At 43.8% G+C, this 23156-nt stretch overlaps 1 protein-coding gene and 2 non-coding genes across 3 annotated transcripts; all 3 read left to right on the top strand.

Annotated features, from left to right (window-relative positions):
* Positions 1-45: 45 nt before the first annotated feature.
* LOC139370294 (protein RRP5 homolog) lies at positions 46-22815 on the top strand. Its single transcript, XM_071109685.1, has 35 exons — positions 46-138; positions 1101-1230; positions 1777-1914; positions 2176-2340; positions 3138-3299; positions 3605-3725; positions 4042-4217; positions 4500-4607; positions 4792-4998; positions 5437-5561; positions 5997-6060; positions 6311-6457; positions 8738-8989; positions 9449-9574; positions 9774-9968; positions 10236-10409; positions 10827-11040; positions 11242-11394; positions 11632-11741; positions 12043-12536; positions 12689-12751; positions 12843-12939; positions 13038-13127; positions 13308-13413; positions 13694-13871; positions 14598-14654; positions 14861-14983; positions 15304-15426; positions 15709-15877; positions 16327-16593; positions 16918-17168; positions 18785-18953; positions 19198-19351; positions 19702-19867; positions 21727-22815. The coding sequence occupies exons 2-35, from the start codon at positions 1123-1125 to the stop codon at positions 21896-21898; spliced, it is 5424 nt and encodes a 1807-aa protein (XP_070965786.1). The 5' UTR covers positions 46-138; positions 1101-1122; the 3' UTR covers positions 21899-22815.
* On the top strand, positions 3369-3514 carry LOC139371726 (small nucleolar RNA SNORD15). The gene has a single exon (XR_011627405.1). It is a non-coding gene; the product is annotated as a small nucleolar RNA SNORD15 (small nucleolar RNA).
* On the top strand, positions 17194-17436 carry LOC139371745 (small nucleolar RNA SNORA53). The gene has a single exon (XR_011627423.1). It is a non-coding gene; the product is annotated as a small nucleolar RNA SNORA53 (small nucleolar RNA).
* Positions 22816-23156: the final 341 nt, after the last annotated feature.

The raw sequence follows: 23156 nt of genomic DNA, 5'->3' as shown, positions 1-23156 counted from the left end.
ACTCGAAAGATGGACGTGAATGGACACTTAGGGAAACACCTACTCAAGACCGTTTCCGGTTTGAAAACATTGCGTGCTTCTGATCCACACATGTGAGCTTGCGTACCAACTTCTGAACTGGATATTTAAAAGAAAAAGGTAGAGTTTGCTGGTGGATGTTACATTTTTATAAACATGTACAATCGAGGAAAATGTTGGCACGTTTTGATTGTTGTATTTTTGTGTTTTAACCGATTGTTTGGTACGTATAGCTTGCATGCTAATGGACTGTAGCTTACTAGCTAACGTTAGCAATGTTGCTGATGTGTTTGGGATGTGCTAGTGGGGATGTAGCTAGCTAACAAGTCATCGAGATTCTAGTTAAATATTTTGTGAAGCAGAAGGTAAATAATACACTCAATGCCCATGTAGCAATGCCAAAGTCTTCACAATCAAAAGTTGTATTAGAAATAGTAGATATATGAAACTGTACAATCATACATTGCTTGACATGTGCAGTGGTGTAAAAATACTTTTAAGTACCACTTTAAGTCGTTTTTTTGGGTATCTGTACTTGACTTTAGTATTCGTATTTTTGACTACTTTTCTAAAGAAAACAACGTACGTTTTACTCCATACATTTCCCTGACACCCAAAAGTACATTTTGAATGCATTGCAAGACAGGACAATTGTCCAATTCGCGCACTTATCAAGAGGACATCCCTGGTCACCCCTACTGCCTCAGATCCGGCAGACTCACTAAACACAAATGCTTCGTTTGTAAATTATGCCAGTTTTGAACTGTGCCCATGGCTATCCTAATAAAAACAATAACACTGTGTCGTCTGATTTGCTTAATATAAGCTATTTTAAATTATTTATACTTCTAATTTTGATACTTAAGTACATTTAACACCCAATACTTTTAGACTTTTACTCAAGTCGTATTTTACAGGGTGACTTACTTTTACTTGAGTCAATTTCTTTAATGGTATCTTTACTTTTACTCAAGTATGAAAATGGGTTGCTTTTTCCACCACTGGCATGTGTTCTAAAAGAGCCCTTATCACCCCCTTTCCTCTCTGATTGATAACATTCACTGTGTATTTTGTCTCTGTAGACCTTTAAATCAGTTAACAACCATGGCAGCAACAGAGGAGGACTTCCCTCGCGGAGGTAAAACCAAGCAGACGACTGAAAGTAAAGCAGAACCTGTGAGAAGGCATAAAGAAGTAGACAATCTGTTCGAGGTAAAAACACGAGTCTTGTCAATCATCAAGGTGATATACGAACCTTATTGTTGTTTTAACTCAAATTAGCTCTGGTCCAGAGATTAGTTTGCGACAGTGCAGCCGACTGACACTCTGGCGACAGTGCAGCCGACTGACACTCTGGCGACGGTGCAGCCGACTGACACTGGCGACGGTGCAGCCGACTGACACTCTGGCGACGGTGCAGCCGACTGACACTCTGGCGACGGTGCAGCCGACTGACACTCTGGCGACGGTGCAGCCGACTGACACTCTGGCGACGGTGCAGCCGACTGACACTCTGGCGACGGTGCAGCCGACTGACACTCTGGCGACGGTGCAGCCGACTGACACTCTGGCGACGGTGCAGCCGACTGACACTCTGGCGACGGTGCAGCCGACTGACACTCTGGCGACGGTGCAGCCGACTGACACTCTGGCGACGGTGCAGCCGACTGACACTCTGGACCAGAGCTAAGCTCAAATGTGCATCTCAAACAGTATTCTGTCCGTCAGTAAAGATACTATTGTGGTTGGCTCTTTCAGACACATACAGCAGAGGAATCCAAGAAAAGGAAGGGACAGAAAGGGGATGCCTTGAAGAAAGCTAAGAGGCAAAGGACGAGCAAAGAGGAGGCGCTGAAGCTCAATACAACAACCTCTGTTGATATCCTACAGTTAAAAGTAAGTTCAATCAACAACATACTTTTTAACATTTTATATTTCTCTCCCATCTCATTTCCTTTGCACACCCTTTGAATGTGATCTGAACCTGGGTCGTGCTCATAAGGGCACAATGTTGCATTTTTTTTTTAAAAGGTTGTGTAACGGGGAAAGGGGTAAAAAAGCGTTTCTTATTGGACAAGTCCAGGGAGGCCCTCTGTTTCAGTACATTTACTTCTGTTTGATTACTAATGAACACAATCCTGTTTTTTTTACCCCCAGAGCCTGAAGGTGGGTACCCTACTGCTGGGCTGTGTGAAGGAGGTGGCCGATTTTGAGGTGACGATTAACCTGCCCAGCGGCCTTTTGGGATACCTGAACATTTCCAATATCTCGGACTCGTACACCAAGATACTGAGTGACCACCTGGACTCTGCTTCTTCAGAGGTAACACATTTAATGTAACTCCTACCGAGGGGATTGTTCTGTCTTATATAGGTAAAAGGCTATGCACTAGTTTCTGAGATGTCTAATAAGGCAGTTCTAAGGGCATGTCTACACTTGACACATAGATGCTACTTCTGCTATCAGAATACGATAATCACTTAAAAGACAGTTCTAGGCGCACAAAAGTCGCACTGGGTTCATATAAGGCTGATCACCTCAGGGACGCATTGTGAGGATCGTGTTTGCTGGCTTCATAAATGCAACCCAGCTGGCTAATATTTTGAAAAACACAATTGTGTTTGGCTAGAGTTCTAGAGATGGTTATGCTAACCCCTTTAGCTTTCCGAGCTTGCTGGCTAGCTACAGGGGCTAGTAGACTAGTTACAGTGTTTTGCTACTGCCATCAAGTTCTTGTGCTATTATCATCTTTTGCCTATGCCACCGTTTTGCAGAATGCTTACTGACATTTGAATATAGTGCGGGGAAGGGAATCCGGACACGGTAGACCATGTTTAAATGTGGCGTAGTTGCATGATCAAAACTCCTCGATCAGAATACAAAAACTTAATTAACTGTAGTCTATACACGGCCTGTGAGGTCTTATCCTCGTATTGTACAATATTTAGAACTGTGCTCTGAGTTTTAAAAAAAACGTATACAGCTTTAATATTTTTTTTTTTTGCTTGGTGCACCCTGGGGCTCCCGACCTCACGGAGTTCAGAAGACAATTCCTGATACTGTACGAATGAGGTGTGAACAACACATCCTAATGGATCCACTTTGCTCTTTCTCTCCAGGAGATCTTCTCTCTCCACAGTCTCTTCTCCCCGGGCATGCTGGTCAGGTGTGTGGTAGCCAGGTTGGACACTGCCAAAGGAGGATCGGTCAGCATTCAGCTGTCAATCAAACCCAAAGAGGTCAACAAGGGCTTGAGTACTGGCTTTCTGAAGGCTGGCTTGGTGAGTCAACACCTACAGTATACGTGATATAGTACAAATTAAAAACAGGATCTGGGCCTGTGATATCCTCTTCAGTGATGATACGATGACGAGTCGGAACGGGGCACAGTCTGTCTTGGGGGGTCACTGAGTCAGTCATGTTTTGTGTCTCTGGGTTCAGTTCCCCAGAGCAGTGTCTCTTCAGTTGAAGACATAGAGGCATTTGTCTAAGAAGAGCTAGAAAAATAAAGAAAAGTTATGATATCCTGTTTATGTTTTGAGGTCATGCTTTAGGCTTAGACGGATGTGTCACGTTTTTGTTTCAGATCCTGAGTGGTTGTGTGGAGAGTATTGAGGATCACGGCTACCTGGTTGACCTCGGCATCAAGGGAACCAAGGCCTTCCTGCCCAAGCAGGCAGCCAAAGACAAAACGAATAGTCCGAAAGGTATCTAAAGAGTCCCCTTTCACATCAAATATAGTACGCTTTCCATTCAATGTCACGCTGTTAGGTTCTCCAGAAGTCTGATACATTTCTTCAATGTACTCTGTAGACGTCAAAATGACTAATGTGTTATTAACTGTGTTGAATGTGACTTTTCTGGGTCATGTTCATTGTGGCTCGCAATTGAAAAAGTTTAAAATGTTTTGCAACGGAAAATATAAATGAGTATTTCTTGTGGGACAAGTCCCGGTAGCCCCTTCCCGTTTCAGTCTGTTTTCTTCCGTTTGATGCCTAACGAACACAACCCTGGTGTTCGCAGAGCTGAAGGTGGGCCAGTATGTGACTTCTCTGTTGGAGGAGGTGAAGAATGATGGGTGTGTGGTCCGTCTGTCCATCAGCCCCACGGCGGTGGCCCAGGCCGTTGCAGACACCGCGCACGGCTGGACCCTTACCAACCTGCTGCCTGGCCTACTGGTCAAGGCCCAGATCAAAAAGGTACATTGACTGAGTACTCTTGTATTCTAATAACAATCTTCTACATATTAGTAGTCTAAGCACAGAGAAGTGTTGGCTTACTATGATTATAAATGAACAATTACACCGTTTCGTGGTTTAGTATTGTTGGCAAATGTCTCTTGTTGCTTGACATATAAACTTTTTGTAATATTGATAGCAACTAGAGAACTTGCAATTTTGTATATCCTGAGAGGTCTCTTTTTTATAAAGTCAATAATATGTTGATGTCCTGTTTCATTGTGGTTGACCCTGTGGTTCTAGGTGACCCCACGTGGTCTGATTCTGGAGTTCCTCTCCTCCTTCACCGGCCTGGTGGACTTTATGCACCTGGAACCAGAACAGGCCTCCACATTCAACGAGGGAGACAGCGTAAGAATTTACAGTCTATTAGGCTAGATGCAAGAGTTGTACTTATTTCTACCTCAAATAACAAAACAAAAGCCAAGATATTCACGAGAATTTCAAATTGGCCGATTATGACTGTAATCTAATTTAGACATTACATTCAGTTGACCTTTATTGACCTTTGACCTCTTACCTCTTTCTCTCCCAGGTGAAGGCCTGCGTCCTTTATGTGGAGCCGTCCACCCGGCTGGTGGGCCTGTCCCTGCGCAGCCACCTGCTGCAGCCAGGGGGCGACGTGGACCTGGTGGCCACTGAGAGGATAGGGGAGGTGGCGCATGGCTGCAAGATGACCGCTCTCCATCACCTGTCTGGAGCCATGCTGGAGCTGCCTGACCAGACTGTGGTGTTTGTACATGTGAGTCCGTGTTGTTAGACCATACTTGCGTTGTCTTGTGAGTATAAGTACCAACTCGGGTCTTCGTACATGTTAGTTCCTATTGTTGGTAGACCATATTGTTGGTGTACCATACTAACTATAGCCAAGGCCCTCTTTGTAGACCTGGTAGAGCACCTTACTACTGCCAAAATGCTAAGGATTAGCCACTATAGGACAAAGACAGTGTTGTAGAGAATATTGTGATGTGTTTTGTAAGAGGACGTTCTTCGGCTATGGTGAGAACATAATGGTGAGCCCATGCCCCTTGGATCATGTGACAAGCCAACATTAAAAACAATACAAAAACCTCAAACCCATGGCTGCTTTGACCTGGCCCAGTGAAAGTGGACTAATGTGGTCTGTGACTGGCCTAGTGGCAGTGGTTTGATTTGATCCGTCCGTTTCTCCCGTCTCCAGAGGAACCACATGAAGGAGCCCATGGAGGCGTTCAACCTGAACCGTGTCATGGCCAAGCCTGAACACACCTGTAGGATCATGGACTTCAGCCCCATGGAGCAGGTGCACCTGGTCAGCCTGCGTCAGTAAGTGTGGTGTGTGTGTGGATGGACATCCTGTAGTGCAGTGGTATTCAAATGTTTTCATTTTCTTGGCCAGATTTCTGGCGACCCCAACCTCTCACCCAAAATCAAATGATTGACATCGACACTTAACCATCAATTCATTATATTTCAATATTTTCTATCAAAATTAGGGGAACCAATAAATACATTAATGAAATAAAATAGTATTTTCAAACAATCTTTCTCAAACGTTTTGTATATTGTCCCATATAATAATCTGTATGTTTGTTCCAGCTTGTAAAGGACGTCTGTTTGTTCCAGCTTGTAAAGGACGTATGTTTGTTCCAGCTTGTAAAGGATGTCTGTTTGTTCCAGCTTGTAAAGGACGTCTGTTTGTTCCAGCTTGTAAAGGACGTCTGTTTGTTCCAGCTTGTAACCTTGCTGTCTCTCCTATAGGAGCATCGTTGATGCCCCGTTCTTCAGAAGATACCATGACATCCAACCTGGACAGATTGTTCAGGTAAGATATTTTGTCTCTCTCTCGCACAACACCTGAAAGGTCTTCAAAAAAAGATACCACATTAGCCCATTAAAGCGTCATTGTGATTGTTGCGTAGGGTGGCAAAAATCTGGTAACTTTCCTGGGTTTTCTAGAAATCCAGGTTGGGGGATTCTGGATGATTTGCTCCTGATTCCAGGAACCTTCCAACAGTAAATTGTGCATTGCTAGTGGCATGTGTTTAACCCAGTTTGTCCTCCCTCTCTCCCAGGGCATGGTGACGTCCCTCCAGAGCCATGGCATGATGGTGAAGGTGACCGACTACATCAGAGGCCTGGTTCCATGGACACACCTCTCTGACATCATCCTCAAGAACCCAGAGAAGAAGTACACAGTGGGCATGCCCATCAAGTGCCGGGTCAGTAGTACTATGTGACCTTTAACCTTAGGGAACCAATCATTCATGAAACACCTACTCATAATTCTCTTTAGCAAATATTAGGTGTAGGTTAATCTACCTAATAAGTGTCTTGTAAGGATCTGACCCTTTTTTAAAATTTTTGCCTAAAATGACATGAATCTAAAAAATGACCCAAATCTAACTGCCTGTAGCTCAAGACCTGAAGCAAGAATATACATATTATTCATACCATTTGAAAGGGAACACGTTGAAGTTTGTGAAAATGTTAAATTAATGTAGGAGAGTATAACACATTAGATCTGGTAAAAGATAATACAAAGAAAAAAACATACGTTTTGTACCATCGTCTTTGAAGTGCGAGAGAGAGGTCATAATGTATTATTCCAGCCCAGGCGCAATTCAAATTTTGGCCACTAGGTAGCAGCAGTGAATGTGCAAAGTTTTAGATTGATCCAATGAAACATTGTATTTCTGTTCAAAATTGTCAATACTGCCCAAATGTGCCTAATTGGTTGATTAATAACTTTTCAAGTTCATAACTGTGCACGCTCCTCAAACGATAGTATGGTATCTTTCACTGTAACAGCTACTGTAAATTGGACAGTGCAGTTAGAGTAACAAGAATTTAAGCTTTCTGCCAATATCAGATATGTCTATGTTCTGGGAAATGGTCTTGTTACTTACAACCTCATGCTAATCGCATTAGCGCACATTAGCTCAACCGTCCCGTGGGTGGAACACCGATCTGTAGAGATCCTTAACTTCTCTGGGATATGTGGGACTGTAGTGTTCCACCTCGCCAACAGCCAGTGAAATTGCAGGACGCCAAATTCAAAACAAAAGAAATCCCATAATTAAAATTCCTCAAACATACAAGTATTTTACACCATTTTAAAGATAAACGTCTTGTAAATCCAGCCACAGTGTTCGATTTCAAATAGGCTTTACGGCGAAAGCACACCAAACGATTATGTTAGGTCAGCACCTAGTCACAGAACCATACAGCCATATTCCAGCCAAGGAGAGGGCTCACAAAAATCAGAAATACGATTAAATTAATCACTAACCTTTGACGATCTTCATCAGATGGCACTCCCAGGACTTCATGTTACACAATAAATGTCTGTTTTGTTCGATAAAGTTAATCTTTGTCCAAAAACCTCATTTGAAATTGGTGTGTTCAGAAATTCATTGTCTCAAACAAACATCCGGTGAAAGTGCAGAGAGACACATCAAATTACAGAAATACTCATAATAAACACTGATAAAAGATACACGTGTTAAAACATGGAAATGTAGATAAACTTCTCCTTAATGCAACCGCTGTGTCAGATTTCAAAATGGCTTTACGGTGAAAGCACACCTTGCTGTTAGGTCAGCGCTAGTCGCAGAAAAACACCCAGCCATTTTCCAAAGAAGGCGAGGTGTCAGAAAAGTCAGAAATAGCGTTATAAATATTCACTTACCTTTGATGATCTTGATCGGAATGCACTCCCAGGAATCCCTGTTCCACAAGAAATGTTTTTTTGTTCGATCAAGTCCATAATTTATGTCCAAATACCTTCTTTTTGTTTGCGTGTTTAGCCCAGTAATCCAAATGCATAATGCACAATCACTTGTTCCGACGAAATATTTAAAAAGTTATATTACAGTTCGTAGAAACATGTCAAGAATGTATAGAATAATCTTTAGGATGTTTTTAACATAAATCTTCAATAATGTTCCAACCGGAGAATTCCTTTGTCTTTAGAAATGCAATTGAACGCAGCTACCTCTCACAGGAGCACGCGTGATCAGCTCGTGGCACTCTGCCAGACACCTGATTGAAACCGCTCTCTTTCTCTCCCCCTCACAGTAGAATCCTCAAACAAGGTTCTAAAGACTGTTGACATCTAGTGAAAGCCTTAGGAAGTGCAATATGACCCCATAGACACTGTATATTCGATTGGCTATGACTTGAAAAACTACAAATTTCCCACTCCCCGGTTGGATTTCTTTCTCAGGTTTTTGCCTGCCATATGAGTTCTGTTATACTCGGACATCATTCGAACAGTTTTAGAAACTTCAGTGTTTTCTTTCCAAATCTACTAATTATATGCATATGCTTTTGGGCCTGAGTAGCAGGCAGTTTACTCTGGGCACCTTTTTATCCAAGCTACTCAATACTGCCCCCCAGTCCCAAAGAAGTTAAGAGGTTAATGTACTCTGTGCTTGCTTGTCTGGTTTGCTGTTTAATCTCTTAGTTGAAAACTGTTTCCCTCCATCCCTCTGTCTCAGGTGTTGTCAGTGGACCCACAGGAGAAGAAGCTGACCCTAACCAGGAAAAAGGCCCTGATAGATTCCTCCCTCCCCCCATTCCTGACCTACGAAGATGCCCGCCGCGGTCGCGTCTCCCACGGGTTCATCGTCTGTGTCAAGGACTTTGGCTGCATCGTCCGTTTCTACGGCGACGTCAAGGGGCTGGTGCCCCCCAACGAGCTCAGCACGGAGCCAGTGGTAGTTCCTGAGAACATGTTCTACGTCGGACAGGTGAGGGGAAACAAAATGGCTGCCTGGAACTTTTCTGTATCTTGATCATTCTTATGCGTTGTAGATTTGCTGTTGTTTTTCTGTGTTCTTCTTGCGATATAGGCTAATTGTCCTCTTGAATAACTTTGAAGTAGCCTACTGATAGTTATTGAACTTTGACACATAAAACAGTCACTTTAACTGAAGTTCTTCCACAAGTTTGTCTTGCCGGTGTCAGAAAAGGTTCTGTTTTAAACTTCTGTATCAAAACAGGGAAGTCTTAGTTTAGACTGACAGCCCAATTCGGATCTCTTTTTCATTAATTGGTCTTTTGACCAATCGCATCTGAAAAAGATCTGATGTGAAAAGGTCTGATGTTAATTGTCAAAATACCAATTATTGTATAAAAAAAACTATCAGAATTGGGCTGCCTTTCTAAACGCAGTCTTAACGGCTACCTTGGTTCTCTGTTCTGTTCAGGTGGTGAAGGCTAAAGTGCTGAACTGTGACGTGGAGAAGGAGAAGCTCCTTCTTTCCTTCAAGGCAGTGGCAGGAGGAGACACTGAGGGACCGCCTAAACCCAAGTTTGACTTTGAGGTTGGGAAGGTAAGAAAATGGCAGCACATCCTTTCATATTGTTAACACATATAATCATTTCTGAATAAAAACATTTAAAAAGATGGTCTCTCTTTTATATAGTTGCATGTTCTATGCAGTTGTTAAATGTGTTGGGTTAATCTCGGTTGTTGGCTTGGATTCTAGACTGTTCTTTGCTTTCTGTTTTTTGTCTTTTTTATTGTTTTAGAAAGTGGAGGTTAAGGTGGTGAGTAAAGTCCTTACCGGTCTGGAGGTGTCCATTCTCCCAGAGGAGACCACCGCCTTGCTACCCATGATGCACCTCTCCGACCACGTGTCCAACTGTCTACTGCTGTGGGAGGGGCTTCAAGAGGGTGACATCATCTCCAACATTGTCTGCCTCAGCGAGAAGAAACCGAATATTGTATCCTTTTCATACTTTTGAACTTCAGATCGCTCACTTACCTTCACACATTGATTTCAGACACACAGCCCAAAACATAACAGAACGCTCATCAGTGTGGCTGAATGCTGTGTTCGTCTCACCATTGCGGTTGGCTGTCGTGGTTGTGTTTAGAATGTAGTGGCTATACCAAGGAAATGACTACCTCTTACTAAAGGACATCGTAACCACTTTTTACTGTAGTACGACTACACAGTACCTCTTTCCCTTAACCCTGCCTGTCTCAAGACCCTGACTAAAAAGCCCACTCTGAAGTCATTCCTGGAGGAGGGGGGCGTGGTGGCTAAGGAGTTCTCTGACATCACAGTTGGGGTGCAGCTGATTGGCTGGGTCAAGAACATTATGCCCTACGGAGTGTTTGTGGAGTTCCCCTATGGTCTGGTTGGCCTGGCCCCTAAAGCGGTGAGTTGGTAGGAAAGGAGTTACTAGTGACCCCTACTAACTCTTAGTAAATTCCAATTTACTCCCACTAACTCAATTGGAGTAAATTGGAATTTACTAAGAGTTAGTAGGGGTCAATGGGAGTTAGTAGGGGTCAATGGGAGTTAGTAGGGGTCAATGGGAGTTAGTAGGGGTCAATGGGAGTTAGTAGGGGTCAATGGGAGTTAGTAGGGGTCAATGGGAGTTAGTAGGGGTCAATGGGAGTTAGTAGGGGTCAATGGGAGTTAGTAGGGGTCAATGGGAGTTAGCTAAGAATATATTATGCAGTTTGTTGAAAATGTGCAGCTCACGTCTCCTTTCTCCTTCAAATCATCAATAACATTGTCTAAAAGCCATTACTATAGAATAATTGAAATTGACATACTCTTTCTCCTCTAGGCCATGAGTGACAAGTTCGTCAGTGACACGACATCTCACTTCCAGCTGGGCCATACGGTGTTTGCCAAGGTGACCAACTTGGATGAGGAGAAGCGCAGGTTCCTGGTCAGTCTCAAGGTGTCAGAGGTCCCCTCCCCTGAGAGAGACGGCCAGGCCAGGCTGATCCGAGGCCTGCAGGAGAGGAAGGAGGTGATGGAGATGATGGCCAGCAGAGGTACGTGGGTGGAGTTGTAACGTTGTTGTCAACTGTTCTAGGAACTATTAGTTTTCTTCCGTTTGCTAAGTTCCCTTTTCCTAGTAGGTTCAAAAGTGCTATTCCAATACATTTAAATTGATCAAAATGATTATGCTAAGAGTTACCTTTAACTCCCTCTTTTCTCTTGTTCCTCCTCTCTCCTCCCTCTGTCTCTGACAGGTGACTCTGACCTACTCAAGCAGCTGTCTGCGGTGACCATAGGCCAGAGGATGAAGATGAGCGTAGACGAGGTGAGGGAGGACGGGAGTGTCACCTTCAAGTCAGACGAACTCAGCGCAGCCACCGTACTGGCCACCAAGGACCATGCGCCGGGTGAATATTCACTATATGTCCAATCAGGGTCGGGCTCAATCCTCTTTCAATTCAGGAAGTGAATTGAAATTACAATTTGTAACTCCTGCATTGACTGAATTTACATGGAATTGACCGTGTACCCAGTGGAACTTCTACCAGACACAACACAAGGAATCTTTTGAGTGTGACACTCGGGGAATGTTTTGACTGTTACATCATAGTTATAATGTAAACTAAATGTGTGTAATGTTTCAGGTAAGTTGGCGACGGGACAGGAGTGCATGCCGGTAATCCTCCACGTTGACCTCGTGACCTCTGAAGTCTACGTGTCCCTCTTGGCTAAACTGACCGGCAAGAGGAAAGCGGTGAGTACTTGGCTGCATCTCAAGTGACACCCTAGTTCCTATATAGAGCGTTTGGAACACTGCCCTACTATAGCTAGTTTCATTTGGGACTATGTGAAGCTTCTTTATGAGTGGTTGGGTGGCTGAGAAGTCAATAGTGGTTCATTTGGTTTAAAAAAAATCATTAAATGAGCAACTATTCAATGCAATAGATCTGTTTTCTCCCTCAAGTTGAAACTCCCTGCACCCTTATGGACTAAACAATCTTTAACACTTTGAAAAGCCTTCAAATCTTGATAGTTTATAACCTGTGTCCTTATAGGTGGAGGCAGGGTCCACGCACACTGCCACTGTGCATCACGCCGACCGCGACTTTGCCGTCATCTCATTGGGCGACACGGCCCAACTGACGGTCATCCAAACCACCAATCACCCCAACGAAACTTTCCGCTTTGACTCTGAGAAACTGACCGCCGGTAAAACCCTGACGATCACCGTCACCAAATCCAGCTGCGAGGAACTAGAAGGGCTCCCCCTAGTGTCCTGGGAACTCGCCCCGCCCATAAGCAAAAGATTAATCTCCGTCTCCAAGGGGTCAAAGGGCACGTATCGCTACGGCGACGTGGTCAAGGGGAAGGTGAAGACAGTGAAGCCTACGTGTGTGCTGGTGACGCTAGAGGACGGGAGCACGGGGTGCGTGCACGTGTCCGAGATACAGGAAGTGGTGTGCGTGGGAACGTTCCCCACTTCCCTCCTCAAGATAGGAAGTGAGGTCACAGCCCGGGTCATCGGAGGACGGGAGGGCAACAGTCACAGGTAAGGATAACAATATAGTAACAGATTTAAGTAGCCACATTTTGTTATATAGTTTGATAATTTGAAGGATATATTTCTGAATTACAGGTATTCTGTTTGAAATATCTGCGTTATTTTAGAGTTGCAAATATATATTGTCTTTTTTATTTTAGGTTCTTGCCGTTCTCCCATCCCAACTTCACGTACTCCATGCCTGAACTCACACTTCTTCCCAGGTAAATGTTCTGAACATTTAGAAGAACGTATTCTGTTATTATACTGCCTTTTTGGTTTCTTGTTAGATAATCTTTCCCTCTCTGGTCACAGGAACCTGAAAGAAGACGCAGATGTTAAGCCTGTCAAGACCAAAGAGAAGCTGAAGCGTTATCAGGTCGGCGACGACGTCATTTGCTTTGTGTCAAAGGTGAGTTTGAACAAATGTTAAGTGACTTGTTATACAGAATGTGTGAAACATGTTTAGTAGTAGTACTAAGTTGTGTTAAATGTGTATTTCTTCCTCAGTACTTTCCAAAGAGGAAGTGTCTAGAAGTGACTACTGGTCCCTCAGTAACTGGAACTGTTGAACAACTGGCCATGACCTCTGACCCTGAAGTATGTTTTATATACACTTAACTCAATGTTTTTCTCATTAATTCTATGGGGAATTCCTTCAAAGACCTCAAGACATTTTTGTGAAACGGTAAAATGAAGATGTTGATGTCCCTTATACTGTATGGATCTGTGTTCACCCTAATAGGTTCACTAAAATCATTTTTAATTGTACTTATTCAGGGTGCCAAACACCCAGAGAAGCTGTTCAAGCTGGGCCAGGCGGTCAGTGCTAAGGTGGTGATAGTCAGCTCCTCCAAGCCCTCACGCCTCTCATTGTCCCTCAATGGTAAGGACACAAAATAAACACAAGAAACACAACCCTCTTCTGACCGTCAATACAGTGAATATCCAACCATCAATAGTACATTGAATATTACATAGAACCTTCTAAACATCAGTACATTGAAAATAGGCCCTGCTAACCACCAATACAGAAATATCAACGCATAACCAACTTTTAACCTTTGAACCATCGATACAGACATGTCGACTCACCATATACAGCTCTCTCGCTATGTTGTGGTTGCATTTACTCACTCGTAGTGTTGGTTGTCAATCGCTGTCAGGTGTACACAAGTTGGAGAAGGGCCATGTAATCATGGGGTTGGTGCAGAAGCTAGATCCAGTCCTGGGTCTGCTGGTGAAGCTGCCGTTCAGCGCCATGGGAACGGTTGCCATGGAGGACCTAGCCGACAAATATAAGCCAAAACCTCTGGAGCGGTACAGCAAGGACCAGCTGGTCAGGTCAGTGGCACACTTTTTAAACCTGGGTTAAAGGCTAACTGGACCAGCTGGTCAGGTCAGTGGCACACTTTTTAAACCTGGGTTAAAGGCTAACTGGACCAGCTGGTCAGGTCAGTGGCACACTTTAAACCTGGGTTAAAGGCTAACTGGACCAGCTGGTCAGGTCAGTGGCACACTTTTTAAACCTGGGTTAAAGGCTAACTGGACCAGCTGGTCAGGTCAGTGGCACACTTTAAACCTGGGTTAAATGCTAACTGGACCAGCTGGTCAGGTCAGTGGCACACTTTAAACCTGGGTTAAAGGCTAACTGGACCAGCTGGTCAGGTCAGTGGCACACTTTTTAAACCTGGGTTAAAGGCTAATTGGACCAGCTGGTCAGGTCAGTGGCACACTTTTTTAAACCTGGGTTAAAGGCTAACTGGACCAGCTGGTCAGGTCAGTGGCACACTTTTTTAAACCTGGGTTAAAGGCTAACTGGACCAGCTGGTCAGGTCAGTGGCACACTTTTTAAACCTGGGTTAAAGGCTAACTGGACCAGCTGGTCAGTTCAGTGGCACACTTTAAACCCGGGTTAAAGGCTAACTGGACCAGTCTAAAAGTTAGTCAAGTTAAAAATGGTTTTGGAGTGTTAACTCTCTAAAGCTGGTCTTTTTATTTATGTAATTCTTCAAGTTATTTCAAGGTCATACTAAGTAATGTGTTAATGTTTTTGTGCTCTTTCTCTAGGTGCTGCATTGTAGGAGAGGCGAAGAGCAATTGGCAGTTGTCCCTCCGCTCTTCGAGGTACGATTCCCCAAAATTAGAGTTCAAGTGTATTAGGAAATGACTCCCAAAGCAATAACGACACCCTATTCAACCCTATACATGTCTCTCTCTTCGTTCTTCTCCTCTATTCAACTGGTCCATTCTAACTATCATATATCTATGTTAGGCACTTTGAGCACTGGAAAAGGGCATTTTCTAAATGAATCATTTGAATGATCTTTCAGGACGAACCCAGAGAAGGCCTCGGTAGTACAGGACCCAGAGATTGTGTCTCTAGAAGACCTGTCAGAGGGGCAGATCGTCAGAGGATATGTGAGGACTGTCAATGCACAGGGAGTCTTTGTTAGGTAACTCAGTACATTATCTCTTTATAGAAACCAACCCTTTTATTAAAAAAAAAAATGACATACCTTTACAATGTCCTGGAAAGATATGAAACAATGAATGGAAAATACATGTACGGTATTCATTACTTCTGTATTATACTTAGACAATATATCTCAGATTCACAGTCCCTTTAGTATACATGTACAATGGTCTGGGAAGATATTAAATTATCATGCAGCTTTTTCCTGAAGAACGATTGTGATTATGAAAACCCAATGTAGAAAAGCTGTTGCTATGGTAATATAGCTAATTGAAAATGTTGCCTTTTTGTTTTTGACAGTTTGTCTAGATCCATAAAGGGCAGAGCCCAGTTCCAGAAGGCCACTAAGTACTTTGTGGCTAGCCACCAAGACTATGCCAAGAAAGTACCGCAGGCCACACTGCTCACCACCAAGATCCTCAGGTAAGACCCCTCCCCCTCCCTACAATAATTTGGTACAACCCCACCATCACTGCTAGGGGAATAGGTCGGCCCTTACTGACCATCTCATTCTAGAATAGGGGTGTTCCATAAAACAAGGAAGTTGTTAGTCATATTTTTGGGTAATAACCTAGATTTATTTGTTATATTGAACATGTCTGTAACCCACAGGGTTATTATGGAGCAAACACGAGCCCCAATGTGTAGGAGTTGTTAGGTTTCTACGTTTAGTTTTTTTTAACACAAATGTGTTGTTCCTCGCAGCATCGACAAAGAAAGCGGGCTGGTGGATCTGTCTCTGCTCCAAGAGGACACTGGGAGACCAGACGTGCTCCCAGAATCCCTGGGGCTGCACCTGCGCCTGACAGGAGAGGCCAAGGAGAAGCGTGACGCCACCAAGAAGAGGAAACGCACGGAGTCGGAGAGCATGCAGGTGTCTATTTGTCCCCCTTTTGTTAATACAAGGTCATTTAACGTAGGAGGCGTCTGAGCGGGGTCACCACATCCAGTTTTCAGAGGTAAAGGAAGCTACATTGGAGGTGTTGTATCCCTGAAAACCAGATGTTTCTAGTGACCCCACTGAGTGTGAAATACAAGCTAATCCTTTTTAGTTTGAATAAACAAAGTGATAGGACACCTGCAACAATATAACTGAGATGTGTGAGTGCTTTTTAATTATAAAAAATGAATACATGTAATACAATTTAAATAATTAGCTATTTTAAAAGGAAACCTGTCCTCTTCCGTGATGTCACTGATACTAATACTACTACATAGAATAGAGGAAGCACTGATCACTGTATAACTTGGGTTGCCCTAGCAGTTTGACCGGGGACTGGAATGTCTAATCCATATAATCACTTATCTTCTGTCTTAACGCAGGGAACCGCAGAAAATGTTTCAAAGAAGAAGAAGAAGGGGAAAGTGGAGGACAGCGACAGCGGAGTGGAGGTGTACTTCAGAGAAGAAGAGGAGGAAGATAAGTTGGAGCCTGCGGAAGTAGAGAAGCCCGTCCCAGTGCAGCCGGCCAGACTGCAGGTGACCGGAGGGTTCTCCTGGGATGCAGCGCTGAGCGCCCTGAAACCAGCGTCCGCTGCCCTGGGGGGAGGGGACTCCAGCGACGGGGAGGACGGCGAGGTGAACACTAAGGTAACGAGTAATGCTGGGGTTGTACGGCGAGGGGAACACTAAGGTAAGGAGTAATGCTGGGGTTGTACTATGAGTGGCACCTACTAAAGGAAATCACTTAGTTAAGGAATATTTGCTTTGCATTTGCTATGAGGGTTAGAATGGCTGTACAGCCTCAAATGTTCATGGAGGTGTTCGTTTGACCTCTCCCTTGGATTATTTATAGTACTGGTATTGTTTTCATGTTCTTGTATGACCTTTCTCTATCTATCTTTAGCTGCTCTCTCCTCTAAATCCTTTCTTTCTTTTCTTCTTTCCTTGCTTTCATCCCCCTCGTCCACCCAGCCCCAGAAGAAGTCTCACCATAAGCAGGAGGTGGAGAAGCGGGAGGCTGAGAAGGCCCTGACCAAGCTGGAGACGGAGCTGATGGACCCAGGCCTGCGACCCCAGACGGCGGCTAGCTTTGAGCGCCTGCTACTCGGCTCCCCTGACAGCTCTCTGCTCTGGCTGCAATTCATGGCCTTCCACCTGCAGGCCACACAGATCGAACAGGCTAGAGCGGTGGCTGAGAGGGCTCTGAAGACTATCTCCTTCAGGTTAGTGGTGTGTGTGTGTGTTCATAACACGCTCCTTAGATCCACTTCTGGAGGGTTCTCCTGTGCTGGTGCTGTCGTCGCTCTCTGAGTGCTGCAACTCCAGCCTGGAGGCCCTCAACAGCTTTCTGGCTGTACAGTTGGAGGTGCTTGAGTCATTGGTGTGTGAGAGCAGTCTACCTGCCCCGCCCAGCCCCACTGTTGCTCTGGCAACCCTCAGTCCTACTGGGGGGGGATTCTACTAGAGCAGCTAGGCTGGGGGGCGGACAACACGAAGAAGAAAGCGGGCCCTGTGGGTGGGTTGGCGTGGAGGGATATGAATATGTTGATTAGGGCTGGGCAGTGTACTGTATTTTATGATGTACCGGTATTGATGCACGGACCACTTTTAAAAAAAAATGTTTTTTTAACTTGACCTTCTAAAACGGTATTTGAATGTTTGGTTTGTTAAATGTGATACCCTGTGTGTAACGTCCATTTTTATAGTTTACTTCGCTACTTGGGTCATCTCTCTGCTCTCTCTCTCGCTTCATGCCTGTTTCCACACACCGAGCCCCACCCCCCGTCACTCAAGGAGTGCATTTGTTGTTCCTCGACCACGAGACACTTGAGTTCAGTCTGCATGGTCGAATGCAACAATGTTGATGTTTTCACTTTGCTTCTTAATATAAATCCACTAGTGTTCTACAATTACACTTCATTTTTGTTTCTTACATCTGCAAACAGCTAATTTGTCTTTTCTTAGAAAAATTGGGCCTTAATCTTATTTACCGCTAATGCTAATCCCTAGTTAGCTGGCTAGCTATTTAATAAATGTACTGAGTCAGAGCAAACGTAATCAGCTATACAGCCTGATAATATGTGTATCTTCTAAATCAGAGGAATACGCAAAGCATGAATATGTTAGCTAAATTAAGTAGCTTGAAAACATTCAATGTAGCCAAAGATTATAGGGTCCCCAAGGAAACACTTCTCAACACTTTGGTTCCTACCCTGTCACAATAACTCCTCCCTGGCATTTTCATTCATTGTCATGTCAAACAACACTATTCAAAGTGCCCACTATTACATTCCAACTATAGAATGATTATTCTAATTCTATTTCCATGGTTCCAACAGTTCACCCGTGTTTTTGCTCTGAATTGCAAGTCAAATCGCAGTTGCAACATTTCGTTAAAAATAAGGCCTAGATTGTTTGCCCGTATCGTGCAGCCCTACGTGGCAGTATGAAAATGATCTCAAGTTAGAGCAGGAAATACAGAGATTTATAAAAAATGTAGATAAATATTTTTGGTTGAATTGAACAGTATTAAACAATCAGAATGCAGAAAGACCCAGTTGAAATCACTTAGGATGATGTATGTGTTGCCACCCTAGGGTCACGCACTACTCATAAAGCACATTTACAACTTTTATTATTCAAATAGATAAAATACTATCATTCTGCCTTTTAAAAAAAATATATAAAAAATAGTGTTGATTGTGTGTCATGTCTGTATCCTGTCTGTCATCAAATAATTCTTACAAAAATTGTATCACAAAAAAAAAGTGAAAGAGAGAAAGAAGGAAAGGGTGTATATAACGTATGTATTCTATAACACGTGTGTATTCTCCCTCAGAGAAGAGCAGGAGAAGCTGAATGTGTGGGTGGCTCTGTTGAACCTGGAGAACCTGTATGGGACAGAGGAGAGTCTTCAGAAGGTGTTTGAGCGAGCCGTGCAGTATTGTGAACCCATGCCCGTCTACCAGCAGCTGGCTGACATCTACGCCAAGTGTCAGAAGACTAAGGTAGCTTACTGCCAGGGCTCACAAACATTTATTACAACGGCTAACATTCCTTAATGAACAAAAAGTGATATACTTTGCGTATTTACTTTGTTGTATTAAAGCCCGTTAGATGTTCTATTGGGAGTGTTTTTTTTCTGAGCTTCTTGTAGGTTTTCTTCTGTTGAATGTTCATACTAGCTCGCTGTTTTTACTGGTACGGTTTGGAGTAGGTTCTCATCAATTGTGTGTGTGTCTGTGTGTGTAGGAGGCGGAAGGTCTGTACAAGACCATGGTGAAGCGGTTCCGTCAGGAGAAGGCTGTGTGGCTGAGCTACGGGACCTTCCTGCTTCAGCAGGGTCAGAGTGACGCGGCCAGCGCCCTGCTACAAAGGGCCATCAAGAGCCTGCCGAACAAAGACAGTAAGGCCCCTGTTATCGCCTTTAGGACTCATACACACCTTTTGGGAGCCCCTTACCTCAACACATTCCCTATTCGACCTCTAGCTCCTATTGGACACTGGGTTGGATTGATATAAACAAGATGGCAAATAGCACTGTCTTGTGGAATTTTGGCTGTATTGCTTTACGCCAATCTTTCCTGTCCTGTTTCTACTAGTCCGTTTATCTTTCAACAGATCTACTCACCAAGTCATTTGTCCAGGTTGACAGCTCTTAGTTACTACCTTTTTGTCATAGAGTGAAAAAGGTACTAACACCTTACATACAGTATCTCCATGTTAACCATCCACCTTCTCTGTCGTCCTCTTCAGATGTGGATCTGATAGCCAAGTTTGCCCAGCTGGAGTTCCGCTACGGAGACGTAGAGCGAGGAAAGGCCATGTTGGACAGGATCCTGACCAGCTACCCCAAACGCACCGACCTGTGGTCCGTCTTCATAGACCTCATGGTCAAACACGGCTCCCAGAAGGAAGTCCGGTGAGTGAGCCCGACGGCGCCTCACTGGTTTTTGTTATGTTTACGAAATGACGTTGGAATAGCCTGATCCCAGGTCTGTTTGGCATGACAATGACCATAGGAGTTGGCAATAAAGCACCAACACATCTGGGACCAGGCTGACCCGGTAATATTTCATTTACGAAAACATGTAATATTTGAATATTAAATATGATCAACTTTAGTCTAGGAAGTGTAAGTTCTTCACCACCTCAACTGACAAACTTGTATTCATTAATTTGGGGGCGGCAGGGTAGCTTAGCGGTTAGAGGGTTGGACTAGTAACCGAAAGGTTGCAAGATCGAATCCCCGACTCGATCTTTCCCCCGTTCTGCCCCTGAACAAGGCCGTCCTAGGCCATCATTGAAAATAAGAATTTGTTCTTAACTGACTTGCCTAGTTAAAAAAAGGTAAAATAAAATTAAAATACATTTGACTTTTGTAACACATAACTAGTCATGAATTTAGGTGTTAAGGGCATATGCTAACTACCATATACAGTGCATTTGGAAGGTATTCAGACCACTTGACTTTTTCCACATTTTGTTACAGCCTTATTCTAAAATGGATTTAAAAAATGTAAATCCTCAATCTGCACACAATACCCCATAATGACAAAGCGAAAACAGGGTTTTGGAATTTATTTTGTACATTTATTCAAACTAAAAAACAGATAGCCCTTTGCTATGTAACTTGAAATTGAGCTCAGGTGCATCCTGTTTCCATTGATCATCCTTGAGATGTTTCTACAACTTGATTGGAGTCCACCTGTGGTCAATTCAATTGATTGGACATGATTTGGAAAGGCACACACCTGTCTATATAAGGTCCCACAGTTGACAGTGTATGTCAGAGCAAAAACCAAGCCATGAGGTCGAAGGAATTGTCCATAGAACTCAGAGACAGGATTGTGTAGAGGCACAGATATGGAGAAGGGTACCAGAACATTTCTGCAGCATTGAAGGTAAAAGTCACATGACGGCCCGCTTGGAGTTTGCCTTAAGGCACATAAATGATTATCAGACCATGAGAAACAAGATTCTCTGGTCTGATGAAACCAAGACTGAACTCTTTGGCCTGAATGCCAAGCGGTATGTCTGGAGGAAACCTGGCACCATCCCTTCGGTGAAGCACGGCGGTGTCAGCATCATGCTGTGGGGATGTTTTTCAGCGGCAGGGACTGGGAGACTAGTCAGGATCGAGGGAAAGATGAACAGAGCAAAGTACAGAGAGATCCTTGATGAAAACCTGCTCCAGAGCACTCAGGACCTTAGACTAGGGAGAAGGTTCACCTTCCAACAGGACAGCGATCCTAAGCTCAGGGCCAAGACAACGCAAGATTGGCTTTGGGACGAGTCTCTGAATGTCCTTGAGTGGCCCAGTCACGGACTTGGGCCTGATCGAACATCTCTGGAGAGACCTGAAAATAGCTTTGCCTTGACGCTCCCCATCTAACCTGACAGAGCTTGAGAGGATCTTCAGATAAGAATGGGAGCAACTCCCCAAATAAAGGTGTGCCAAGCTTGTAGCGTCATACCCAAGAAGACTCGAGGCTGTAATCGCTGCCAAAGATGTTTCAACAAAGTACTGAGTAAAGAGTCTGAATACTATTGTAAATGTGATATTTCATTTTTTATTTTATTTTATAAATTTGCAAACATTGTCATTATGGCGTATTGTGTGTAGATTGAGGGATTTTTATTTCACTTTAGAATGAGGCTGTAACGTAACAAAATGTGAAAATAGTCCAGGGGTCTGAATCATTTCAGAATGCACCGTCATTGGTAGCAAGGTGTTTCCTGTCATGTGACCTGGTCTAACATCCTGTTTGCTGTGTTCAGGGCTGTGTTTGACCGTGTGATCCACCTGAGTGTGGCGGTGAAGAGGATCAAGTTCTTCTTCAAGCGTTACCTGGAGTATGAGAAGAAGAGCGGCACGCCAGAGAGCATCCAGGCTGTCAAGGACAAGGCTCTGGAGTATGTGGAGTCTAAAGGGACAGAGGCCGCCAGATAGAGACACACACACACACGTCATGTTTTGGGTATTTTCCAACAGCTGTTGTGCAACTGTGGGAAAAGAAGCAAAGAGCTCAAGGGGGAAGCCTGACCTGAGTGTCGTAACAGCCTCGACACACACACAGATGTAGCCACACAGATACACACCCTGCTGTTGCATATTCAGAGAAGACATTTTGTTAATTGCGTGAAAGCTTTCAAATGGTGACATGTCACACATGATATGGACTTGGAAATGTGGGAGGTCATTCTACCTGGTCGTTTTAACCCATTTTGTATAAATAGCATAATTTAAAATAAATATACTTTTTTGTGTGTATGTATGGATGAAAAATCACGCTGTCCTGACTGAGTAGAATGACAATCATTTTGTAATCAAATAAATGATACTAAATAACCTGATCACGTCTTATATACCATCTACTAATCACCACAGAAGATAAATCAAATCAAATTTTATTTGTCACATACACATGGTTAGCAGATGTTAATGCGAGTGTAGCGAAATGCTTGTGCTTCTAGTTCCGACAATGCAGTAATAACCAACAAGTAATCTAACTAACAATTCCAAAACTACTGTCTTGTACACAGTGTAAGGGGATAAAGAATATGTACATAAGGATATATATAATGAGTGATGGTACAGAGCAGCATAGGCAAGATACAGTAGATGGTATCGAGTACAGTATATACATATGAGATGAGTATGTAAACAAAGTGGCATAGTTAAAGTGGCTAGTGATACATGTATTACATAAGGATACAGTCGATGATATAGAGTACAGTATATACGTATGCATATGAGATGAATAATGTAGGGTAAGTAACATTATATAAGGTAGCATTGTTTAAAGTGGCTAGTGATATATTTACATCATTTCCCATCAATTCCCATTATTAAAGTGGCTGGAGTGAGTCAGTGTCATTGTCAGTGTGTTGGCAGCAGCCACTCAATGTTAGTGGTGGCTGTTTAACAGTGATGGCCTTGAGATAGAAGCTGTTTTTCAGTCTCTCGGTCCCAGCTTTGATGCACCTGTACTGACCTCGCCTTCTGGATGATAGCGGGGTGAACAGGCAGTGGCTCGGGTGGTTGATGTCCTTGATGATCTTTATGGCCTTCCTGTAACATCGGGTGGTGTAGGTGTCCTGGAGGGCAGGTAGTTTGCCCCCGGTGATACGTTGTGCAGACCTCACTACCCTCTGGAGAGCCTTACGGTTGAGGGCGGAGCAGTTGCCGTACCAGGCGGTGATATAGC

The sequence above is a fragment of the Oncorhynchus clarkii genome, chromosome 17 (genome assembly GCF_045791955.1).
Source record: "Oncorhynchus clarkii lewisi isolate Uvic-CL-2024 chromosome 17, UVic_Ocla_1.0, whole genome shotgun sequence".
Classification (NCBI taxonomy): Eukaryota; Metazoa; Chordata; class Actinopteri; order Salmoniformes; family Salmonidae; genus Oncorhynchus; species Oncorhynchus clarkii.
The sequence above is the reverse complement of the archived record's forward strand: the minus strand, read 5'-3'. Positions and strand labels throughout refer to the sequence as shown.